We start from the raw sequence: 20,296 nt of genomic DNA on the forward strand, positions 1-20,296 counted from the left end.
AGAATCAGCCTACTGATTCTGCCAGAATGCCTGTTGGCATTTAGATTGGAACTGCATTAAATTCATGGAGAGTTTGGGTGAGAATTGATCTTTTAACAATACTGAGTCTTCTAATCCATGGACATAGTATATCCCCTCATTTATTTAGGTCTTCTTTTTTTTCTTGGCTATGCTAGAAAGGCTGGGCATGTGGGATCCTATTTCCCTGACCAGGAATCATCCCTGTGCCCCTTGCAGTGAAACTGGGGAGTCTTACCCACTGGACCACCGGGGAAGGTCCCTACTGAGGTCTTCTTGATTTCTTTCATTCGTATTTTGTAGCTTATAGCACACAGATTTTACATGTATTTTCTTGGGTCTGTAATTAGGTACTTCATGTTCTGGGCACTGTTATAAATAATACTTCAGAGTTTTTTCCAATTGTTTATTGCTGGTATTTTAAAATACAGTTGATTTTCAAATATTCTATCCTGACTGCTTGCCGGACTCAATAGTTCTTACAGCTTTTTTGCAGATTCTTTGGGGACAGCCATATCCACAAATAGTCACGTTGATTTATTTTTTAATGCGCCTCTTTAGCGTGTGGGCTCCCTGAGCCCACTGTGAATCAACAGCCGCTCGCTCGGAAGCAGTGCCCAGAGGGTTTAAGTGTCTTACCAAGGTCTTCCATCAATAGTGGTAGCTTGTTTTTGCAACTTGGAGAACTCATAATTTTTTTTCCAGATGTGGAAATTTACAAATTAAAATTGAGTGGACTAATATGATTTATTCTCAAGCAGAATTCATAGAGTTGATCCTTAATCTTACTTTAAACAAAAATTTTACGACATATCCATAACAAAGTCCTTTTTAACGATCGATTTCAGGTTAGATCCAAAATTCATTTATTAGGTTTTTCCTGACTTTTCTGATGAGCAGGATGTGAAATGGTCCAGAGATTGAAATACAGAATGAAAGACTAAAACAAAGGAGCTGGCTGGTTTATAAACATGACTTGATCAGACTCTGCATTGTCAGGCTTAGGTTGGACACAGTTCCAGATAAGGAGAAAAAGTGGTACAAGTTCAATTTTTCCAGAACAAAAGATACATCCTAGGAGGGCTTGTCGTCAGGTGGTACACATTACAGTAGAGACATACTGGCTCAAGACCTCATTTTTCTTGACACTTAGTTATGAGATGCTTTATTTTGCCTTCAGTCTCTGTGTCACAGATTGTTGAATCTTTTCCAAGAGCCAAACAGACCACTCATTGGCTTCCCATCCACAATTCCTGAATGATAGTCTTCTCTACTAGCCCCATCATCTTTCCTTTTATTTATGTTTGTTATTTTTATGGATTCTCTGAAGCCCTGTATGGCGTTTCCTCTGCAGTAGAATGTATTTACATTTCTTTGCTCTTACATATACCCAAAATATGGGCAAGGCCAATTTTGAGTAGAAGAAGCAGCTAATCTCAGTAGTTTTATAAGCCTGTGAATAGCTGTTCTCATATTCAGATCAATATAGCCAAACATAAGGACCTACCGTGTCCAGAAGAGAATGTCCCACACAAGTGAAGTAGGTTAACTTGCCCACACTTACTGGGTCCACACATTTTTAATCATGCACTCTCTGTTTTGGTAAGGTTCTCTCTCTCTCGTTTTTTTAAAGCTCAACTACTGCATGTTTCTCTTGGGAGCTGGTGGGTTGTATTATCCTTTGGCGATCTCTAAAGTACACTTTATTTTAGGGAGTAATTGATTCAGAAAGAATGGATTTTGAACTGTTGCCAGATGATGAGCGTCAGTGTGTAAAATGCAAAACCACATGCTTCATGTCTGCCATCTCCTGCTGTTGTAAACCTGGCCTGCTTGTTTGCCTGCATCACGTAAAGGAATTATGTTCCTGTCCTCCTTACAAATATAAACTGAGGTGAGTAGGAAGAATGATTTTTCTCTCTGTGGAAAACAGTGAGTGTCTAATTTAGGCTTTGTGACATTGACTATGACATCTGATTTCCCTCAGACCCACATATCTCAAAGCTAAGCCTGCTCTTCTGTTTCCAGGTATAGATACACTCTGGATGATCTCTACCCCATGATGAATGCACTGAAGCTTCGAGCAGAATCTTACAACGAATGGGCCTTGAATGTGAATGAAGCTTTGGAGGCTAAGATTAATAAGAAGAAAAGTATGTGGTGTATAGGAAGTGTGATTTGGTGATTGACACATTGGGATTAATTGTAATACAGTCATCAAGAAGCGATCCGCGAACATTACTTGAAGCAGCCTGATTTAGCTCATCTGTCCAGCCAGGCTTAGAGCAGCTTTAGGAGAGGTTTTAAAGCCAAGAGTGAATGAGGCAAATGTCCATACATTGAAGTGAAGTCTTAATATAGGAATTCTGCAAGATTGTATTTTTAACAAAGACAATATTATTACAAAACATAGTAACTCTTACACGTCTGTCTCAGAAACAAAAGTATTTCACATTTTATATGGAACCTTAGTAAAGGTTTCTGTTTGTCTTTTTTTTTTAAACTAGAGTTCATGACACAAACAGCATATCCTTAAGAGTCACTAAAGTGTTTATTACTTTTTAGCTCTAGTCAAAGTCTCTGTCCTCGTTATTTCCTTTGAAAATCAGTGCTTCCCTTCGCATCTCTTCTCTCAGAGTGGTTTCATTTGCTTTCCTTTCTGTAGCTCAGCAGGTGACTCTGCCCTCTCCTGTACCAGGGCGCATGCAAGTTCAGTCTATAAGCCTCTGGTTCCCTGCCAGCTACAGAGTTAAATAGACGCAGGAGGAAAATGTGGTTCCAGCCACAGGAAGATGTGCATGTGCTCTGTTTTGACAAGTCAGGTGTTCTTTGTTTCTTAAACTTTTCCACATTAAAGGGGAGCTCTAGGCACTTTATAGAGCCCGCCGATCTCAGGGCATTTCCCCACCCCTGCCAAAAAGAAAAAAAAAAAATCAGCAAATTTATTAAAGAGGGAGAGCATTGCAAATATCCATAGATAACAACTGATAAAATCAAACCTCCCCTTCTGTATTTCATACCAGAACTTTATATATATTGATGACAGAAAAGGTGATCTTTTCTTTATTTCTAGGCCTTGTCAGCTTTAAGGCTTTGATTGAAGAATCTGAGATGAAGAAATTTCCAGACAATGATCTTCTACGTCACCTCCGCTTAGTCACGCAGGACGCGGAGAAGTGCGCCTCTGTCGCCCAGCAGCTGCTTAATGGCAAGAGGCAGACGAGGTGGGCTCTGTGCACACCCGGTCTGGGTGTGGACTCCTGGGGAGTCTGCTGTGGCTGGAGTCTGGGGTGCTGGCACCCCTGTCCTCATGCCACCTCCGTGGGCCTTTGTCTCTCTAGGTACCGATCTGGCGGAGGGAAATCCCACAACCAGCTGACGGTGACTGAGCTCCGGCAGTTTGTGGCCCAGCTGCACGCGCTCCCCTGCGTCCTCAGTCAGACGCCGCTGCTGAAGGTGCCCGGAAGGGGGTTGCCCCCTCCTGTCTGTGGTCATCCTGTAGTTTGTGAATAAGCTCAGTTGATATGATGAAGTCCTGTTCTTGAGTGGTTAATTTGTACATCTATTTGCAAATGTGTTTAATAGCAGCTTGAGTGGTACATGTTTATAAAGAGATTATAACAGGCCTGCAGTGGAGAGACAGTTGGAAATTTTTACCTTGAAAGTGACCACCAGCTACTCCTCACAGCTGCCATAAGTCTGTCTTAGAGTCACTTGTTTTAACTGTCAGTTGGCTTATGCATTGTCATGTTTATGTGTATTGTTGTTAGAATCAAGTGAGGTGGCAGAGGGTCATGTTGAATATGCATTGAAGATTCTAAGTTTGCAAGAAGCCAGTTGCTGAAATTAGTGTTTTGATGCAACAACCTGTGTTTTTTTAGGATCTCTTGAATCGTGTAGAAGATTTCCAACAGCATAGCCAGAAACTGCTCTCTGAGGAGATGCCCAGCGCTGCTGAGCTGCAGGACTTGCTGGATGTCAGCTTTGAATTTGATGTTGAGCTCCCCCAGCTTGCTGAGATGCGTGTCCGGCTGGAGCAGGCCCATTGGCTGGAAGAGGTGCAGCAGGCTTGCCTGGACCCTAGCTCCCTCACCTTAGATGATATGAGACGTCTCATAGACCTGGGGGTGGGCCTGGCCCCATATCCAGCCGTGGAGAAGGCTATGGCGCGGCTTCAGGAACTGCTCACAGTATCAGAGCACTGGGATGACAAAGCCAAGAGTCTCCTCAAGGCCAGGTAAATGAGCACGCCCACGCCTCCCCCTGGGGAGGGCTTGTGCTTAGTCCATCCTGGAGCCCAGGGCACAGGCATTAGGATGTGATCCAGGCACAGCAGCTGAGCTGTGCGTGTAGAAGTTTAGTTGAGATGTTTGGAACTGCTTTGGAACTTGGGCAGAAGGAGATTAATTTTTTTTTCTTGATTTACTGATTGTGAAATGAATGGTTCAAGTGGACATGCATTTTCTAGAATTGGTTTAATGAAATTTCCCTGGATCTCGATGGGAACATCTTTGAGGGAAAAAAACATTTATAAATAAGTGGAACTGTTTAAACCCACAGTTAATGAAAGAGATCCCAAGGAGTCTTAGAGAAACCTCTGAACATCGCGGTGTGCGATGTCTTTAAAACGATGACGGTGCTGTAATTCCCACCATTAGTGCTGTTGCCTCGTGACCTTGTCTGAACTTGAGGACGTGTTGGACTCGGGCTGACCATCTGAGGGGAGAAGATGGTTCCTCTTCGTCTTGCTTTCTGTCTAACAGATCTTTACTGTTGGAACTGACAGCATAAAGTACAAGGGATAGCTAGGTTCTGGACATTATTGTTTAATCCTGAAATATTGTTCAATCCTGGTCATTGAGCAGAGGACACAAAAGATTTGGGTTCTGTGCTTTGTTGTGTTGATATCCTGGAGATTTTTACTTATCTCAGTGGAGCTGTATGAGTCTTGATAGTGTTTCTAGTTTAACATGGAATAAATTATCCCTAAGCTACCTTCTGCAAACAGAAGTTTATGGTTATTCCATTGTCAAATCAGAACTGAATAGAACTGAGTTATTTGCCTTACTTAGTCTTATGTAGATAATTTGGTATCTTGTAGTTACTTGCCATTTCAAAAAGTTTATTTGCAATTGTGAATTTCCTTTGAAGTGGTTTTTCTAACTTCTCTGATAAGTAAGCCATGAGTTGCACAGAGGCTGAGTACTGTTTCTCTGCTCTCTAGGCCTCGGCATTCACTGAGCAGCCTCGCTGCTGTGGTGAAGGAGATCGAGGAGATCCCCGCACACCTGCCCAACGGCGCGGCGCTGAAAGACTCTGTGCAGAGAGCCAGAGACTGGCTTCAGGAGGTGGAGGCCCTGCAGGTAGGTTTCCAGAGTCCACGTGTCAGTGCCTCTGTGAGGAGCGGGGATGGGACGCCGGCAGAGGGGCGTGTGCTGGGTTTCACTGCCTGGGGCCTGTGTTTGGGTTGACCGAGTGACTGATTCTCTTTAGCCCTGTATAGATGCACTTGCCCACCCCGCCTGTTGTCCTCACTAGTTGGCTTAATATGTAAGGCTTAGGTAATTTCACTGACCTTTTCTGGGAGCTTGGGAGCCTCCCATAATAGTCTTAAGTAATTGGTTGGGGTTGAAGAGTAAGGGCTAAAAATGAAGTTGTGGGAGAAATACAGTTGCTAATCTTTGACCAGTATGGCTGTCTTCTCGATGGCTTACCAATTGCTTGGAGTCTCGATAATGAAGGGTAGGCGATTGAGTGAGTAGTGAAATGTGATTCCATGGCCAAACTGGGCAGTGAGGTCCGGGACTTCTACCGTACAAGTAGTGACTTAAAAGTGCTTCTCCGTTCCTGCAGAGGAAGTGAGGCTTAGCATATTCTGGAGTGACTCTCCAGAGAATCAGCGCAGAGTATCTGTGGCTCTGTGCTAGATGGTGTACTTACTGAGACTTCACCTATAAGTTAAAATAGGATATTAAATTTCGTGTGTAGCATTATTAAGGTATAGACGGAATATACCTTAATAATGTACCTTAATCTGGTGTGCTGCAGTCCATGGGATCACAAAGAGTCAGACAGGACCGAGGGACTGAACAACAACAGTAAAGACAAAATGCCTTCTCTGTTTTTCTCTGTTTTCAGTTGGGTGACTTCATGTGAAAAGTGGTTGCTGGGGGTGTTTTCCTTTTTCTCTGTTATCATCATAAAGCAGCAGGTTTTGTGGTCCTACTGAGAAAAAAAAGATCTTTGAATTACTTCATGGGCTAGGTTTTTAAATTTTTATATCGTTGAGTCTCAAGTTCTGTTTTGTTGAAGCCATCAAACTCTAGGAACAAAATATCATCTGGTTTTCTGTAGTGGTGATAATGAGAAATGCCAAATAGGACAGCTTAGCCAGGTGTTTTCAATGAAACGTCTAGACATCTATTCTGAGTAATAGAGAAGAAAAGATACATTGTTTGATAAATATTACATAAGGAGTGACTCCAGCCAGCCAGAGAAAAAAACATGGGAAGTGTTTGCTGTGTACATAAGCTTCCCCAGTGAGATTATTGATGCAGGTTCTTGTCTGTCATTGTTGGAACCATCGTGATTGTAGCGTTGGTCCCTGCTTTCACTCGTGGTTGCTAGCAGCCAGAAAAGGAGGTGGTGGCAGTAGGCAGGAGAGGTGAGCGTATGAAATCAGAGGAAAGGACACGTTTCTAGGTGGGTTTGGTTCCCTTCCCATGTTTTAATGTATGTGCTACTTAGTACTGTGTTTGCAACAAAGTCTGTCGATAAGGACAAAAAGCAAGTTTTGCTCCATTCCTGAAATAATAGCTTGGCCTTGAATCATGTATTTAAGGATTAGCAGAGAGATGTCACCAACAACAGGGGGACCTCTGTGTTTAGTGGATTGTTTATTTTAAAATGTCACCCAGTTGTCTGCTTTACACACAGGGAGTGCTCTGTATGTTTCAGAGTGTGGTCCCAGTACAGCCACAGCAGCACCTGGGAAGTTTTAGGAATGCAAATTCACATGGACCCTTCCCTAATGAACTGAATCAGAAATCTGGGGGTGGGGCCCAGGAAGTTTTTAAAACAAGCTTCTCAGATGGTTCTTAATAATAAAATTCGAGAGCCAGTGTTCTTTCTCAACTCATTTTAGTTTTCCTGAATAATCTATTAATTCATTTTTGGTGAATGGAGTAAAACAGTGTTGGACTGCTTTTCGTTCTCTAAGTCAGTATGGAAGTCCTTTGAGTTACTACAGATTTACATTTCTGTTGAATTTTTCTCAAACCAATCAAAGGAACCAAAATGATAGATGAGAGGGTATAAACAGTCTGAACAAAAGGATGGCAGCGTATGCCAAGTCCACAGTTGTGTCTGTGGCTCCAGCACGAACCAGGCTCTTGTTGACTGAGTGGGATCCCCCAGGGGCCTCACGGTCACCACCACCAGCTAGCCGGCAGGTTTGGTTGGCATCACTCATGAGTTTAGTATGTTCAGATCATGGCGGGGGCTACTTTTCCCACTTCCACAGAAGTGTTCTTTTTCCTTTGATTTTCTAGGCTGGAGGACGCGTGCCCGTGTTGGATGCGCTGGTGGAGCTCGTCACTCGGGGCCGGTGTATCCCCGTGCATCTACACTCGCTGCCGAGACTAGAGTCCCTCGTAGCTGAGGTTCACGTTTGGAAAGAATGTGCTGCTAATACATTCCTGACTAAGAACTCGTCCTATTCTCTCCTAGAGGTAAGTTTGCACTCAGCCCACCTTGGGGCCTTAAACACACAGCCCTTTCCTTAAGCGGGGGGCAACACTGACTGATCTATGCTCTAGGAGTTATTTTCTCAGGGGAGCCAGGGAGATTCTTCTGAATTTCACTGGAAACTTAGAAAAATCTTTGAATGTTTTCTGCATATGTTTGGGGATAGCATTCACTAAGGAAGAAATATTCCTCTTTGAAGTTCCTTGGTCTGTTAAAATTGAACATTTAACCTTGGCCATGCTTCACCACTTGGATTTGCCAAGCTTCATAAAAGATCTCCACCTCTCAACATGCTTATAGTTAACACTTTTGTAGTTTCCTTAAGCTGTTGCGGGTCACACGTTATGACTGGAATCATTGCATTTTACTTTTCTTCTTTTTACTTACTATTTGATTGAATCTGAATCAAAAGTCTGTCTTTTTGTAAGATTTCCTTCACCCTTGCTTCCTTCCTTTGTAGAGTAGGATTTCTGGGATCAGGGTGGCATGTTATGCAGAAAATATAAAGAAATTCACGTCCTTCCCACTGCTTAGACTTTTATTTGGGAACTTCATAATGCTTTATCTTAGCCCAGATAAATCACAATGGTTGTGCTTCGTTCCACATCAGGTGCTGTGTCCTCGATGTGATATTGGCCTTTTGGGATTAAAGAGGAAGCAGAGAAAGTTAAAGGAGCCCTTGCCAAGTGGCAAGAAGAAGAGTCCCCGTGTAGAGAGTCTGAGCGACCTGGAGAGAACGCTGATGGAGAGCAGAGAGACTGCTTCAGCTGTGCGTGCTGCAGCTCCTCTTTTCTCAGGGGGGAGGGCCATTTCTAGCTCTTCCTTCTTTACTGGGTATATTGGGAAGGCAAGTAGGAGAATAACTTCCAGAGTGTTCTGTTTTACCAAAGCGACTTTAGGAAAACTGTCATTTGTAAAAGTTTTGAATGGAAGGTGCCTGCGAGGCCTACCAGACTCAGAAACACCTCCCAAGCCTGTAGCTTGGTCCAGGGCTAACAGGTGACCTGCAATGCCAGCTTACTGTTAAGTTTATAACAGGACATACACTGGAAAGGGTACTGGGTACTCCTGTGTCTGATCTCCTCTTAGCGTAAGCACTATGGATCCAAAGATGGTGTCATCTTCAAGGAGATGAAGCAGTGTTGAGCTAATGTTCGGTGAGCACAGGATCAGATCAAAGGAAGAGAGCTATGGGATCTGGATGCTTGAGAAATTTTCCAAGTTGGTGTAATTGACCTGTAGTATTGGTCTCAGGTGTGCGGGTCAGTGATTCAGGATATGTATATATTACCCAGTGATCCCTGTGAGTCTAGTTAATAGCCATCACCACACAGGTTTGTTTTTTTTTCTTGTGATGAGAACTTTTAACATCTACTCTCGTAGCAACTTTCAAAACTGTAACACAGTATTAATGACTATCTGGAGTAGAAAATGGCAACACACTGCAGTATTCTTGCCTGGAAAATTCCATGGACAGAGGAGTCTGGCCAGCTATAATCCATGATGTTGCAAAGAGCTGGACACGACTGATACATTCCCCAGAGAAGAGAGCACAGTTTCTTTTTGTATTAATGACTATAGTCACCATGCTGTATGTCACATCTCCAGGATTTATTTTTACCTTTTGATCTCCTGCACCCATCTCCCGGACCAGTTACCTCTGGGAACTGCCCATCAGTTCTCTCTGTCTGTCAGTCCAGTTAAGTCGCTTAGTCGTGTCCCATTCTTTGCAACCCCATGGACTGTAGCACACCAGGCCTCCCTGTCCATCACCAACTCCCAGAGCTTGCTCAAACTCATGTCCATTGAGTCGTGTCCATCCAAGCATCTCATCCTCTGTCGTCCCCTTCTCCTCCCGCCTTCAATCTTTCCCAGCATCAGGGTCTTTTCCAGTGAGTCAGCTCTTCGCATCAGGTGGCCAAAGTATTGTCACTTCAGCTTTAGCATCAGTCCTTCCAATGACTATTTAGGACCAATTTCCTTTAGAATTGACTGGTTGGATCTCCTTGCTGTCCAAGGGACTCTGAAGAGTCTTCTTCAACACCATAGTTCAGAAGCATCAATTTTTCCTTGCTCAGCTTTCTTTATAGTCCAACTCTCAGATCCATACATCACTACTGGAAAAACCATAGCATTAACGAGACGGACCTTTGTCGGCAGAGTAATGTCTCTGCTTTTTTAATATGCTGTCTAGGTTGGTCGTAGGTTTTCTTCCAAGAAGCAAGCATCTTAATTTCATGGCTGCAGTTACCATCTGCAGTGATTTTGGAGCCAAAGAAAATAAATTGTCTCACTGTTTCCATTGTTCCTCATCTATTTGCCATGAAGTGATGGGACCAGATGCCATGATCTTAGTTTTCTGAATGTTGAGTTTTTAAGCCAACTTTTTCACTCTCCTCTTTCACTTTCATCAAGAGGCTCTTTAGTTCCTCTTCACTTTCTGCCATAGGATGGTGTCATCTGCATATCTGAGGTTATTGATATTTCTCCTGGCAATCTTGATTCCAGCTTGTGCTTCATCCAGCCCCGCATTTTGCATGATGTACTCTGCATATAAGTTAAATAAGCAGGGTGACAATATACAGCCTTGACGTACTCCTTTGCCTATTTGCAACCAGTCTGTTCTTCCATGTACAATTCTAACTGTTGCTTCGTGACCTGCATACAGATTTCTCAGGAGGCAGGTCAGGTGGTCTGGTATTGCCATCTCTAAGAATTTTCCACAGTTTGTTGTGATCCACACAGTCTTCTGTGGGGTGTCTTTTGGGGGTTTTGTTTTGTTTTGTTTTAGATTTCACATGTAAGTGAGATCATATAGTACTTGTTTTTCTCTGACTTATTTCTCTTTTTCTGACTTATTTCACTTTGGCATAATGCTAAGAATCCGTGTTCTTCCCAAATGGCAGAATTCTTTTCTTTTTCTGTGGTTGATAATATCCCATTGTTTATACACAACCACATTTTCTGTTATCCATTCACCCACTAGTGGGTGCACTTAGGTTGTGTCCATGTCTTAGCTGTTGTGAGTAATGCTGCCTTGGACGTGGGAGTACAGATAATCCTTTCAAGTCAGTATTTCTGTTTCCTTTAGATGTACACTCAGAAATGGAATTGCTAGGTCCTGTGGTAGTTCTATTTTTAGTTTTTTGACCCTTCATATTGGTTTCCACAGCGGCTGCAACAATTCACATTCCCACTCCTAGTGTAGAAGGGGGGGTTCCCTTTTCTCCACATCCTCGCTGACACCTGTTATTTCTGGCCTTTTCGATGATAGTCATTTTAACATAGGTATGAGGCAGTGTGGTTTTGATCTGCATTTCCCTGATGGTCAGTGGTGGTAGGCATCTCTTCATGTACCTATTAGCCATCTGTTCGTCATCTTCTGCACATTTTAATTGGATTTTTGTTTTTGGTAGGGATGATGGTGTTTTTGATGTTGAATTATATGAGTTCTTCATTGATTTGGGGTATTAATCCCCCTGATCAGGTTACAAGTTGCCAATACTTCTCCCATTCTGTAAGTTGTTTTTTCATCTTGTTGATGATTTCCTTCCATGTGCAGAAGTCTTACAGGTTGATGAAATCCCTTTTAGGATGGTTTTGAAGGCACAAAGAAAGCATTGTCCTTCCCAGAGCAGGAGCATACCTGCTGCTGGACCTGAGCTGAGTGGACTCATCCTCGGGCCAGGACGCCTTTCCCATCTGACCCTTCCTCACTGCCTGACTGCTCTTTGACATGGGATTTTGCCCTGAGTATCTGTGTTTTGACATGGACTGTCTTTGGCGTGTTTGTCCCTTCCTTCAGATTGTAGTCAGGTGTGGCTGCGTGAGCATCATTCTGGTGCTTCCAGGGTGCTGCTTTCCCCTGTTAATGGCTGGGTTTTGTAATGGCACTGTCTGTCTGGAGCTTCGCTTGCCTAGTCTTGCTGATCTGGTCTGTGGACCTCTGCACATTCCCTGTTGATATCTTGGTTCCCACATAACCCACATGTACTGCCTGCACATGGTTTCCATCTACAGAAATGAGAGATTTTCTAAATACAGCAAGCATTTGTTAGGTGGTTTATTCTAAATCTTTTTGTTTCTTACCTAAACCATCATTTGTGCATTTTCTCCTCTAATCCAGAAACAGTGGAGCATCAGTCCAGCCTTAGGACTCAGGCTCCTCATCTGGTGACTGGGGGTGGATCCGATCATCGGGAATGGATTAGCTATGACACATTAACATTTTAAGGACTTGGAAATAGAGTTGGGAAAGAAATGGTTCTTGTAGCTTTTAGTTTTTGCTTCTGGTGGGGAATGCTACTTTTAAAAATCTATGCTTCCTCTGTATTTCTCTTCAGTGAAGTATCAGGACTTGTGTTGTCCAGCCATTTGCTGTGAAAGGTCAGAGTGTGTTACATACCAAGGGAGTAGTGACTTACTCTTACATAGCTAGTGATTTGAATTGGTCCCCCTTAAAGCAGTTCTGCTTCATGGTGATGGGTGAATAAATCTGTATAGCCTGGATTGACTCACGTAGAGGTCTCATGTATGGACAGCTTGTACATACTGCTCAGAAACATGTTCAGTGTCACTTCAGCTTTTTACTCTGAAGCTAATTATGCTTGTGTTGTCAAGTTGCTTTATACAGATTACCTGATCTCGGAAGTGAGACATTGGCTCTTGTTTTAATAGAGAAGAGAATATAGCAAGTATACATGCCACTTCCTGCAGAAAAGCAGCTTGCTTTTGTCTCTGCCCTGATGATCTCATAGCATGTCCCTGTGCATGTGGGTGTGTAAGGGAAGTCTGCTGAAGTGTTTCTGATTAACTTCTTCACGAGCGATCCACTTTCATTATGTACGGTTCATGTGTCTGGTACACCTGTAAGGCCTGTTGTTAAAGGCAGCAAGAGATACAGGTTACTGTGGCATCTTAGAGACTTTCTCATCTAAAGTACCTTTCTAGAAGATCACAAAAGTTAGTGGAGCTGAAGACAAACCTCAGAAATTTGTACACAGTGAAAAACCTGTATCTTACAAGGGAGGTATATTTCCTAAGAGAGAGATGTGCAAAGAAGTTGGGCTTGGAAGAATGGTGCGTGTCAGTTTACTGCTGACAGTGGTTTGCTGAGTGGCAGCCAGAGCGTCTGGTCACATGGCCATGGGGTCGTCGCGGCAGCCCTGTGAGGCGGGCACTGTTCCCGACTCTAGTTTATACCTGTGGACGTCCCACCACAGTGAGTGGAATGTTGTCATCCAAGGTGCCCCCACGGCTTAGTGAGGCAGAACCAGCATCAAACCCAGAGCCTGCTCTGGGGCCCAGTGTTCTTCACCATCACGACCCTTGAGTTTTAGAAGACGGCTGAGGTCTCTGTGCCGTCATCCTTTATTGTCCTCTCCTTTCTAGATGGCTGCCCTCGGGGAAGCGCGCGCACGGGAAATGGAAGCCTTGCAGTCTCTCCGACAGGCCAACGAGGGGAAGTTGCTGTCGCCTGTGCAGGATGTGGAGATGAAAGTCTGCGTGTGTCAGCAGGCCCCCGCGGCCCCCATGATCCAGTGTGAACTCTGCAGGGATGCTTTCCACACCAGCTGTGTGGCGGCCCCCAGCATTCCACAGGGCCCCCGAGTCTGGCTGTGTCCCAGCTGTCGGAGGTCAGAGAAGCCTCCGCTCGAGAAGATTCTGCCCCTGCTGGCCTCCCTCCAGCGCATCCGCGTCCGCCTGCCTGAGGGAGACGCGCTGCGGTATATGATCGAGCGGACCGTGAGCTGGCAGCACAGGGCCCGGCAGCTGCTCTCGTCAGGGCACCTCAAGGCCTTGCAGGGCCGTGCGGGCTCAGGACTGTTGTGTGGCCGGTGGCAGGCCACAGCAGGACAGGTGCCAGAGGCCAGCAAGGTGAGCCGGGACCTTCCTTGCTGGTTTTTAGACCGTGCTCACCTCCATGTCTTCTGTGGCTCTGTGGCGCCACCGTTGGCAGCACCCACTGTCCTGTGAGGGCTCTGCATCCCTGCCGCGTCGTTTGTTTCCTCTGCTCCCGTAGTCGGTCTGTGGAGCAGATTTCACCTGTTCATATATACATATGATTTCCCCATTTGTATGTATGAACCTAGATATTTTTAATAGGTATACTTAAGTTTATTTATTTTCGCTTAACTTTTTTTTCCCCCTGCTTTCTATCATCCAAGTCACTGAGCAGAAAGGGAAAGTGCCTCCTGAGTCTTGTTGCTTTTTGAGGAAAAATTAAGTTTTGAAGCATCTTATGTATTATGTTGCTTCAGAGGGGAGGCAGTAGGTTTCATACTATCTGTAGTCTTGCTGCCAAAAGCCTGATTCTTGTAACCATCACTTTGGTGGCAGGGGTGGGGTTCTGTCTCCTTCCATAGAAGATAAAAAAGTACAGTCAGGAATTCAGGGTTTAGTCTTCTTATAAGGTCCACCTGATGACTTCCAAATGTCGTAGACTCTATAACAGAATCACTGTGCCTCCCTGGTGCTGTACCAGCAGAGGCCTGTGATTTGCAAGGGCCGAGTGAGATGCAGGTCAGACATATGGACAGAGGGTCAGTTCTGCTGTATTTGTTATGTTTCTTTTTTTTTCATTTATTTCCAGCTTCTGAAATATAGTGCCTGGCACTTAGCAAATTGTGTGTTTTTGCCTCATAGTTGAGTTGTGGCTATTCGGACAAGCTAGTGTACATTGGAGACAGTTGTGTTCCTTACACATGATGTGCTGGGAGTTTCCTTGTGTTAATAAAGAGGAAAGATACAACTGCTATTTGCTCATTTGTGGTCCAAGGACTGTTTGTTCTAGCCCCTTTGATAAGCTCTGAAGAAGGTAGGGACATGAATGTGAGTGCTGTCCATCAGCTCCTCAGTTGGTTTACCCAAAGGGGTACATGTCTGTGTCAGGCAGGTTAAAATCTGCCCCAGGAATTCAAGAGACTGTGTGATCTGTTTCCATGCAGAGAAAGTGACTTATTGCCCAGTATTGCTCTTCACCTCTAAAGTCAGTCCAGGCACAGCCAGGAAGGCCAAAGGCTTGGTGAACAGGAGTTGGCTTGGCCAGATGCCAGAGGCTTTCAGTTTGGGAAAATCAACTCCTCTGCTATATGCTGCCTGATAACCCAAGCTACTTCTGTTAGGCTGGTGGTGGTCTTAGTCCTGGAAGAGCCTTACTGTGAGATGTTTTCCTTCCGTCAGATATCTCAGCCTCCTGGCCCCACGTCCTTCTCCCTGCCTGACGACTGGGACAACAGAACCTCCTATTTACATTCTCCTTTCTCCACTGGTCGGAGCTGTATCCCCCTCCATGGTCTGTATTGATTATCATCATCATGATCATTGTTGTTATTTTGAGGGCTTGAATAGTAACAAGTGATATTGCAGTAGTTTTTTGTTGTAGATAATCCAGAACCGTTAAAAAATGACTTTATTCTTACATGTGGGATATGTGTTACTGTGTACTTGAAAGATGGGAGGAGAATCCTATTTAGAGGCTTGTAAGTGCAAAAGAAACAGAACGGAAAGGTTTACATCCACTGCTCGCAGGGAGGACTGGGTTCATCCCATGTCAGCTGTTCGTGAAACAGCAGGTGACGTGGTTAGATGCTCAGTCACAGGTTCATTTGTTGCTTCATTACTTAGGAGACTCGAGGGGGCTCTTCGAGACCCTGCTTCTCTTCTGTCCCACCTGAGGGCGACTCTTCCCCAGGACTTCTGCCTGGAGCCCTGGCCCATGCAGAAAGCCCAGCCCTGTGATAGCTGTCCAGGCAGAGGTGTCTCTCCTGCCTCAGCAGTAGACTCAGTCTCACTTGGGCCTGTTAGGCTGTGGCTCTGGGCACATGAAGTGGCTTCACTTGATGTGGGGAGGGTGGCAGTCGGGTGGGCGGTCCTCCTCTGCTCCCGTCACAAGGACTGTCCCCAGTGGTCCGCTCTGGTCTTGACAGGTATCAGCCCAGAAGTGAATGAGTTGCTGATGGAGGCCCAGCTGCTCCAGGTGTCCCTTCCTGAAATTCAGGAGCTCTACCAGACGCTACTCGCCAAGCCGAGCCCTGTGCAGCAGGCTGACCACAGCCCTCCAGTGAGGCCCGGCAGTGAGAAGGTGGGCATTGGGGTCTGGTGTCTCCCCTGCTCAGCAGCACAGGGACGAGACGCTGTCTTTGATCCAGGAAAGGATGCAGACCATCTACCCCACAGCCTTGTTCTGACAGCTGGGCTCACAACCTGGATGCTGATACTGGTTTTTAAACCACTGTGTGAAAAGTTTTTCTTTTTCATAAGGTGCTTCTCATCTTTCCATGTGGTAATAGCTAGAAACAGGATTATTCTTGTGTAAGAGAAATCCTGTTAGATGAAAATGTAATTATAGCGGGAAAGGCTGTCATTCTTGAAGTCAGCATGTAACAGATGCTTTCATTTTTCTAACTGATTCTGACAGCTGCTATTAGAACCAGGTGACTAGACCGAGAGGGCCCGCCTCTGTTGTATTTCTTTCTTTGTGGCTACACCACAGGATCTTAACCCCCTGACCAGGATTCAGACCTGTGCCCCCTTAAGTAGAAGTGGGGGGTCCTAACCACTGGCGCTCCAGGGAAGTCCCAAGGGTGCCTGTGTCAAGTGCTAACTTACTTAAAAGTACTAAGGTCCTGTTTCCCAGCAGCATAAGATGCTGCTGCTTCTACATCTTGTTAACAAAATCGCTGACCCCTGAAGATATAGTCCGAGGAGGAAGACAGCATAAGGGTAGACACTGGCATTTAGGATTGATTTTTATCGTTGCAATGCCAAATAGTGTAGCACATTACCAACTGTTTTCAGTTAAAAGAGCCTTTTTTCTCTAAAGGGCGGAGATGCCCTTTACAAAGGACGGTATTGGCCTGGTTTCTTAGCCATCTGTGGGTCACCACCTCCCAAGAAGCTCTATGGACGTCAGGCACTTGCTCGTGTGTTTGGCATCTCCCCCCTCCTGGCACTGCTGGGCTGATGTGAGACAGTTCACGTTGGTGACATTTTTGTTCTCCAGTATTTGATAGGCTGAACGGTGAAGTCCGGTGGTCCTGTAGCGGGGCCAGGGCCAGGGAGCGGGGACAGCCTGTCCGGGTTTCAGTGAGGCACGCCTGTTTCTCGTGCCTGTGGGTGTTGACACGGCAGCTTTAGTGAGAGGCAAACTGTGCTAAACTGGGCTTGCCGTCTTCCACCCAGAGCGACGGCTGCCGAGGGAAGCGAGATGGAGCCAGCGGCCTCGAGAGCAAGCTGAAAAGACGCCTGGAAAAAGAAGGCCTCTCCAGTGAGCGGTGGGATCGAATCACCAAAATGCGGGCCCCCAAAAAGAAGAGAATCAAGCTGAGCCACCCCAAGGACACGGACAGTCTCAAGTTAGAGAGAGAGTGTAGCTATGAGTCGGCCCCCTCTGCCGACATGCAGTCCCTGCCCTCAGACTCGTCCTCCTCGGAGCAGGAGGACTCTGAGGACGAGGACGCCATCTGCCCGGCCGTGAGCTGCCTGCAGCCAGAAGGAGACGAGGTCAGTGAGGTTTGGGCCGTGGAGGACGTGCGTTCCCTTAACTCAGAGCCCTGTGAGCGCCAGCTCGCCCGGCCGGGTCTCTCTCCTGCTTACCTGCCTTGAGCCCGCCCGAGTGGATTGCTCAGCCTGCCCATGGGGTCTCCGCTCTCTCAGCGCGCCTGGGTCTCCTCCCTTTTCCTGAAGAAGCTCTTCTCTGCCCTTTTCTTTCTGCTCCTCCGGCTCTCGCCGCCCGGCGCTCAGAAGGTGGGGGGGTGCTGCCGTCGTGCCCTTTGCTTACTGGTCACGGGGCGGCCTGCCCTCGCCCCGCACAGCCACCGCGTGGAGAACAGCTCAGACTGCTCGCCTGGGCTGCCGTGCCGGAGGTCCCGTGAGGGGCAGTGGCTGCCCCGGCCGCCGGGCCGGTTCTCCCCTGAAAACCCCGTCTCCCTGCTCTCTGTAACCAGGTGGACTGGGTCCAGTGTGATGGCAGCTGCAGTCGGTGGTTCCATCAGGTCTGTGTTGGTGTCTCTCCCGAGACGGCCGAGGAGGAGGACTACGTGTGTGCGCGCTGTGCGGAGACGGACGCGCCGGGCCGGAGATAAAACCCGCAGAGCCCCCTCAGTCAGGACTTGGCCCGGGGACTCCCAGTTTCTCAGCAAAGCTGCAGGACTGGCGTTCAAACCAGCCTGTAAACGGTGCTATTTCTATTCCTTACGGGATCATTTTTCCAGAACTCTTTGAAAAAAAGAAAAAAAAAAAGACAAAAATTTTTTGACACTTTTTGTATTTTTTTCCTTAAGAGCTGTTTGTGGTTGTTGAGGTTTGAAACGCTGACTGTTTTTGCAGGGGTTCCCACCAGTTTGGAAGGATTGGCGCTTGCACCTTTTCATGTACAGCATTAAAATCTTACCTCTTCCTGGGGTTTACCGGCTGAGTCCAACTCGGTTTCAGTGCCCAGAAGGGCCCAGTAAATCCTCATTTGAGGAATTTCTCTCTCGTTTACTCTGTTACCATATTGGGGAGCTTAAGTTTTTCACTTTTGAGGTTTTTGTTTTCTTTATCCACTTTTGTTTTTCCTGGTAGACTAGGTTTATTTATCTAAGCAATAACTTCCATGTTGGTTTCAGTGGCTGGAATTAAAACCAAACAAACTTGCAAACAGTGTGTTGGTGCTTTAGCATCTGGCGGATGTCAGAACACAGACGTCTGGCTTCTGGTGTCACTGGTGAACTGGTGACAGAGAAGAGGCTGCCCCCTAAGCACCTGTCACAGCTGTTGTGGCTCCCCACCCCCCACCCCCCGCCTGTTCATCTGGAAGCTTGTATCAAGTGTTGCGGTTTATATTGTGGAATAAATCCTTGGTCCTGACGTCGCCCTACCTGCTGGTTATTCAGAGCCATCAGCCTACAGCTGCTTCTGCCCCTACCTGTGGGCTGTGAAGAACCTGAGGGGGGCTTGCTTTGGCCTCTGCCCAGCCAGGCTACAGCAGCAGCCGGCGGTGGCCTGCGAGTGTTAGGGAAGTCTCCTGTATCCTGCTCTGTCTGGTGGGCCACATGCCTCCAGTCTCCACTGGCAAAGACCCCTCTTTCCTCCCGTCTTCACGCACCAGAACCTGTCTTGAAAGCCATGCTGTTTTTAAATAAGCTTTCTCAGAATGTTGGCAAATCATTCCAGTCCTCAGATGAGCCCTCCTTGGGAGAATGATGTCTTCATTATATTTGAATTGACAGGAAGTTGGTTTCGGGTTAGGACCTCAGAAGGCAGAGTCAGGAGAGTGCATCCTCATGGAGGCCCAGGAGAAGGTGGGTTCGGGGAGCACTCGTGAGCAGCCAGGCTCCCCTCCCACTTGCCTTCCTGTCTCTGACTCGCTGCTGTTCCCAATCGTAGGTGGCTCCCAACGTTTGCACACCTTTTCTTCTCAGAGGACCCTGTTCTGCAGTGGAGAAGACATTCTGGTGAACAGACTATGGCTTGCTTTTCCTGTCCGGTTACTAATACCTGCTTTCCCTACATTCTATAGCCATAAACCCAAAGATGGGTAGAAACAGCGGTCTTTAATCAAACAACAAAAACAGCAACAGCAGTCTGTGATGTAGCCGAGATTTACATGTGTACTACTCCCTTTTATGCAATTCAGATAATTAAATCTCTTTAAGAATGACTCTGAAGCGTCTGCAGTTTTCCCAGAGTTGTCGTCATATTTCTCCTTATCTTATGGGTTTGTGGGGCCAGTGGAGGAGACTGTCCAGAGTATGGCCTGGAGTTAGTAGTTTAGGCCTTTTTTTTTTTAATTCACATGTAGTTGATTTACAGTGTTGGGCCAGTCTGCTGGCCTTGGCCTTTTTAAGCGTCTAGATCCTTAGAGCCTCTGGTGTCGGGGCAGGATGCTGACTGCCCCAGTTCCACAGAGAGAGGAAGCTGAAAGGCTGCTCTGCTCCTGGGACAGAGCCTTGTCTGTGAGGAGCTGCTCTGCCCCTCAGGGATGGGGGAGGCTGGAGTGTATGTGAACCACCCCTCTCCAGGTGAGACCACTGACCTCTTATATACGATGGTACTGAAGTTGAGGGGCATGTCGGGTACAGCTGTCCGCTGCTGGTGAAGAACCGGGCCTGCTGTCTCTCTCGCTGTCCTCACACTGCCTCCTGCCTGCATGGCGGTGTGATGTGAAAACAGAGACCTCCCGGTGCAACCGCGACACTGGCGGTCGTGTGTGAGCTCTGAGGCTACAAAGGCGGTCTCGGGTCTACAGCCACATGAGGAAGGGAAGGGCCAAGTGAGACTGGCGTCTCAGCCAGGAGGGCCTGTGGTCGGAGAACCTCGTGCGCCACCTCATCTGCGACCGTTTCTGTTTGTCCTTACAGCGTACGCTGGGGTTGCTCACTGCGCACGGTGGGCGTGCCTGTGTGTGGACCATCCTGGAGGAAGGCAGGGATTTGGGCGCTCTGTGATGAAGGTCCACCTCATTCCAGCTCCCTGGGAGTAGGGACTTGTTCACCCTCAGAGTGAAGCCAAAGCCAGAGATGCCACCTGTGCTTGGGGTTGATAGAAG

At 46.6% G+C, this 20,296-nt stretch overlaps 1 protein-coding gene across 2 annotated transcripts in view; it reads left to right on the top strand.

Annotated features, from left to right (window-relative positions):
• KDM5B (lysine demethylase 5B) overlaps positions 1–19,408 on the top strand; it is a 70,221-nt gene extending 50,813 nt beyond the window's left edge. The window contains exons 15-28 of one of the 2 annotated variants that reach the window (XR_009695885.1): positions 1,731–1,912; positions 2,047–2,171; positions 3,092–3,242; positions 3,360–3,474; positions 3,900–4,255; positions 5,243–5,381; positions 7,569–7,748; positions 8,375–8,533; positions 13,156–13,641; positions 14,947–15,058; positions 15,693–15,847; positions 16,948–17,268; positions 17,712–19,049; positions 19,135–19,408. Coding sequence is in view for 1 of the 2 variants with exons in the window: in XM_061161124.1 (XP_061017107.1) it covers positions 1,731–1,912; positions 2,047–2,171; positions 3,092–3,242; positions 3,360–3,474; positions 3,900–4,255; positions 5,243–5,381; positions 7,569–7,748; positions 8,375–8,533; positions 13,156–13,641; positions 14,947–15,058; positions 15,693–15,847; positions 16,948–17,268; positions 17,712–17,849 (2,619 nt within the window). In the remaining variant the exon portion in view is untranslated. Of the gene's footprint in view, positions 1–1,730; positions 1,913–2,046; positions 2,172–3,091; positions 3,243–3,359; positions 3,475–3,899; positions 4,256–5,242; positions 5,382–7,568; positions 7,749–8,374; positions 8,534–13,155; positions 13,642–14,946; positions 15,059–15,692; positions 15,848–16,947; positions 17,269–17,711 lie in introns of both variants that reach the window. The other variant, XM_061161124.1, reaches the window with a different exon arrangement.
• The last annotated feature ends 888 nt before the right edge of the window (positions 19,409–20,296 follow it).

The sequence above is a fragment of the Dama dama genome, chromosome 14, assembly GCF_033118175.1.
Source record: "Dama dama isolate Ldn47 chromosome 14, ASM3311817v1, whole genome shotgun sequence".
Classification (NCBI taxonomy): Eukaryota; Metazoa; Chordata; class Mammalia; order Artiodactyla; family Cervidae; genus Dama; species Dama dama.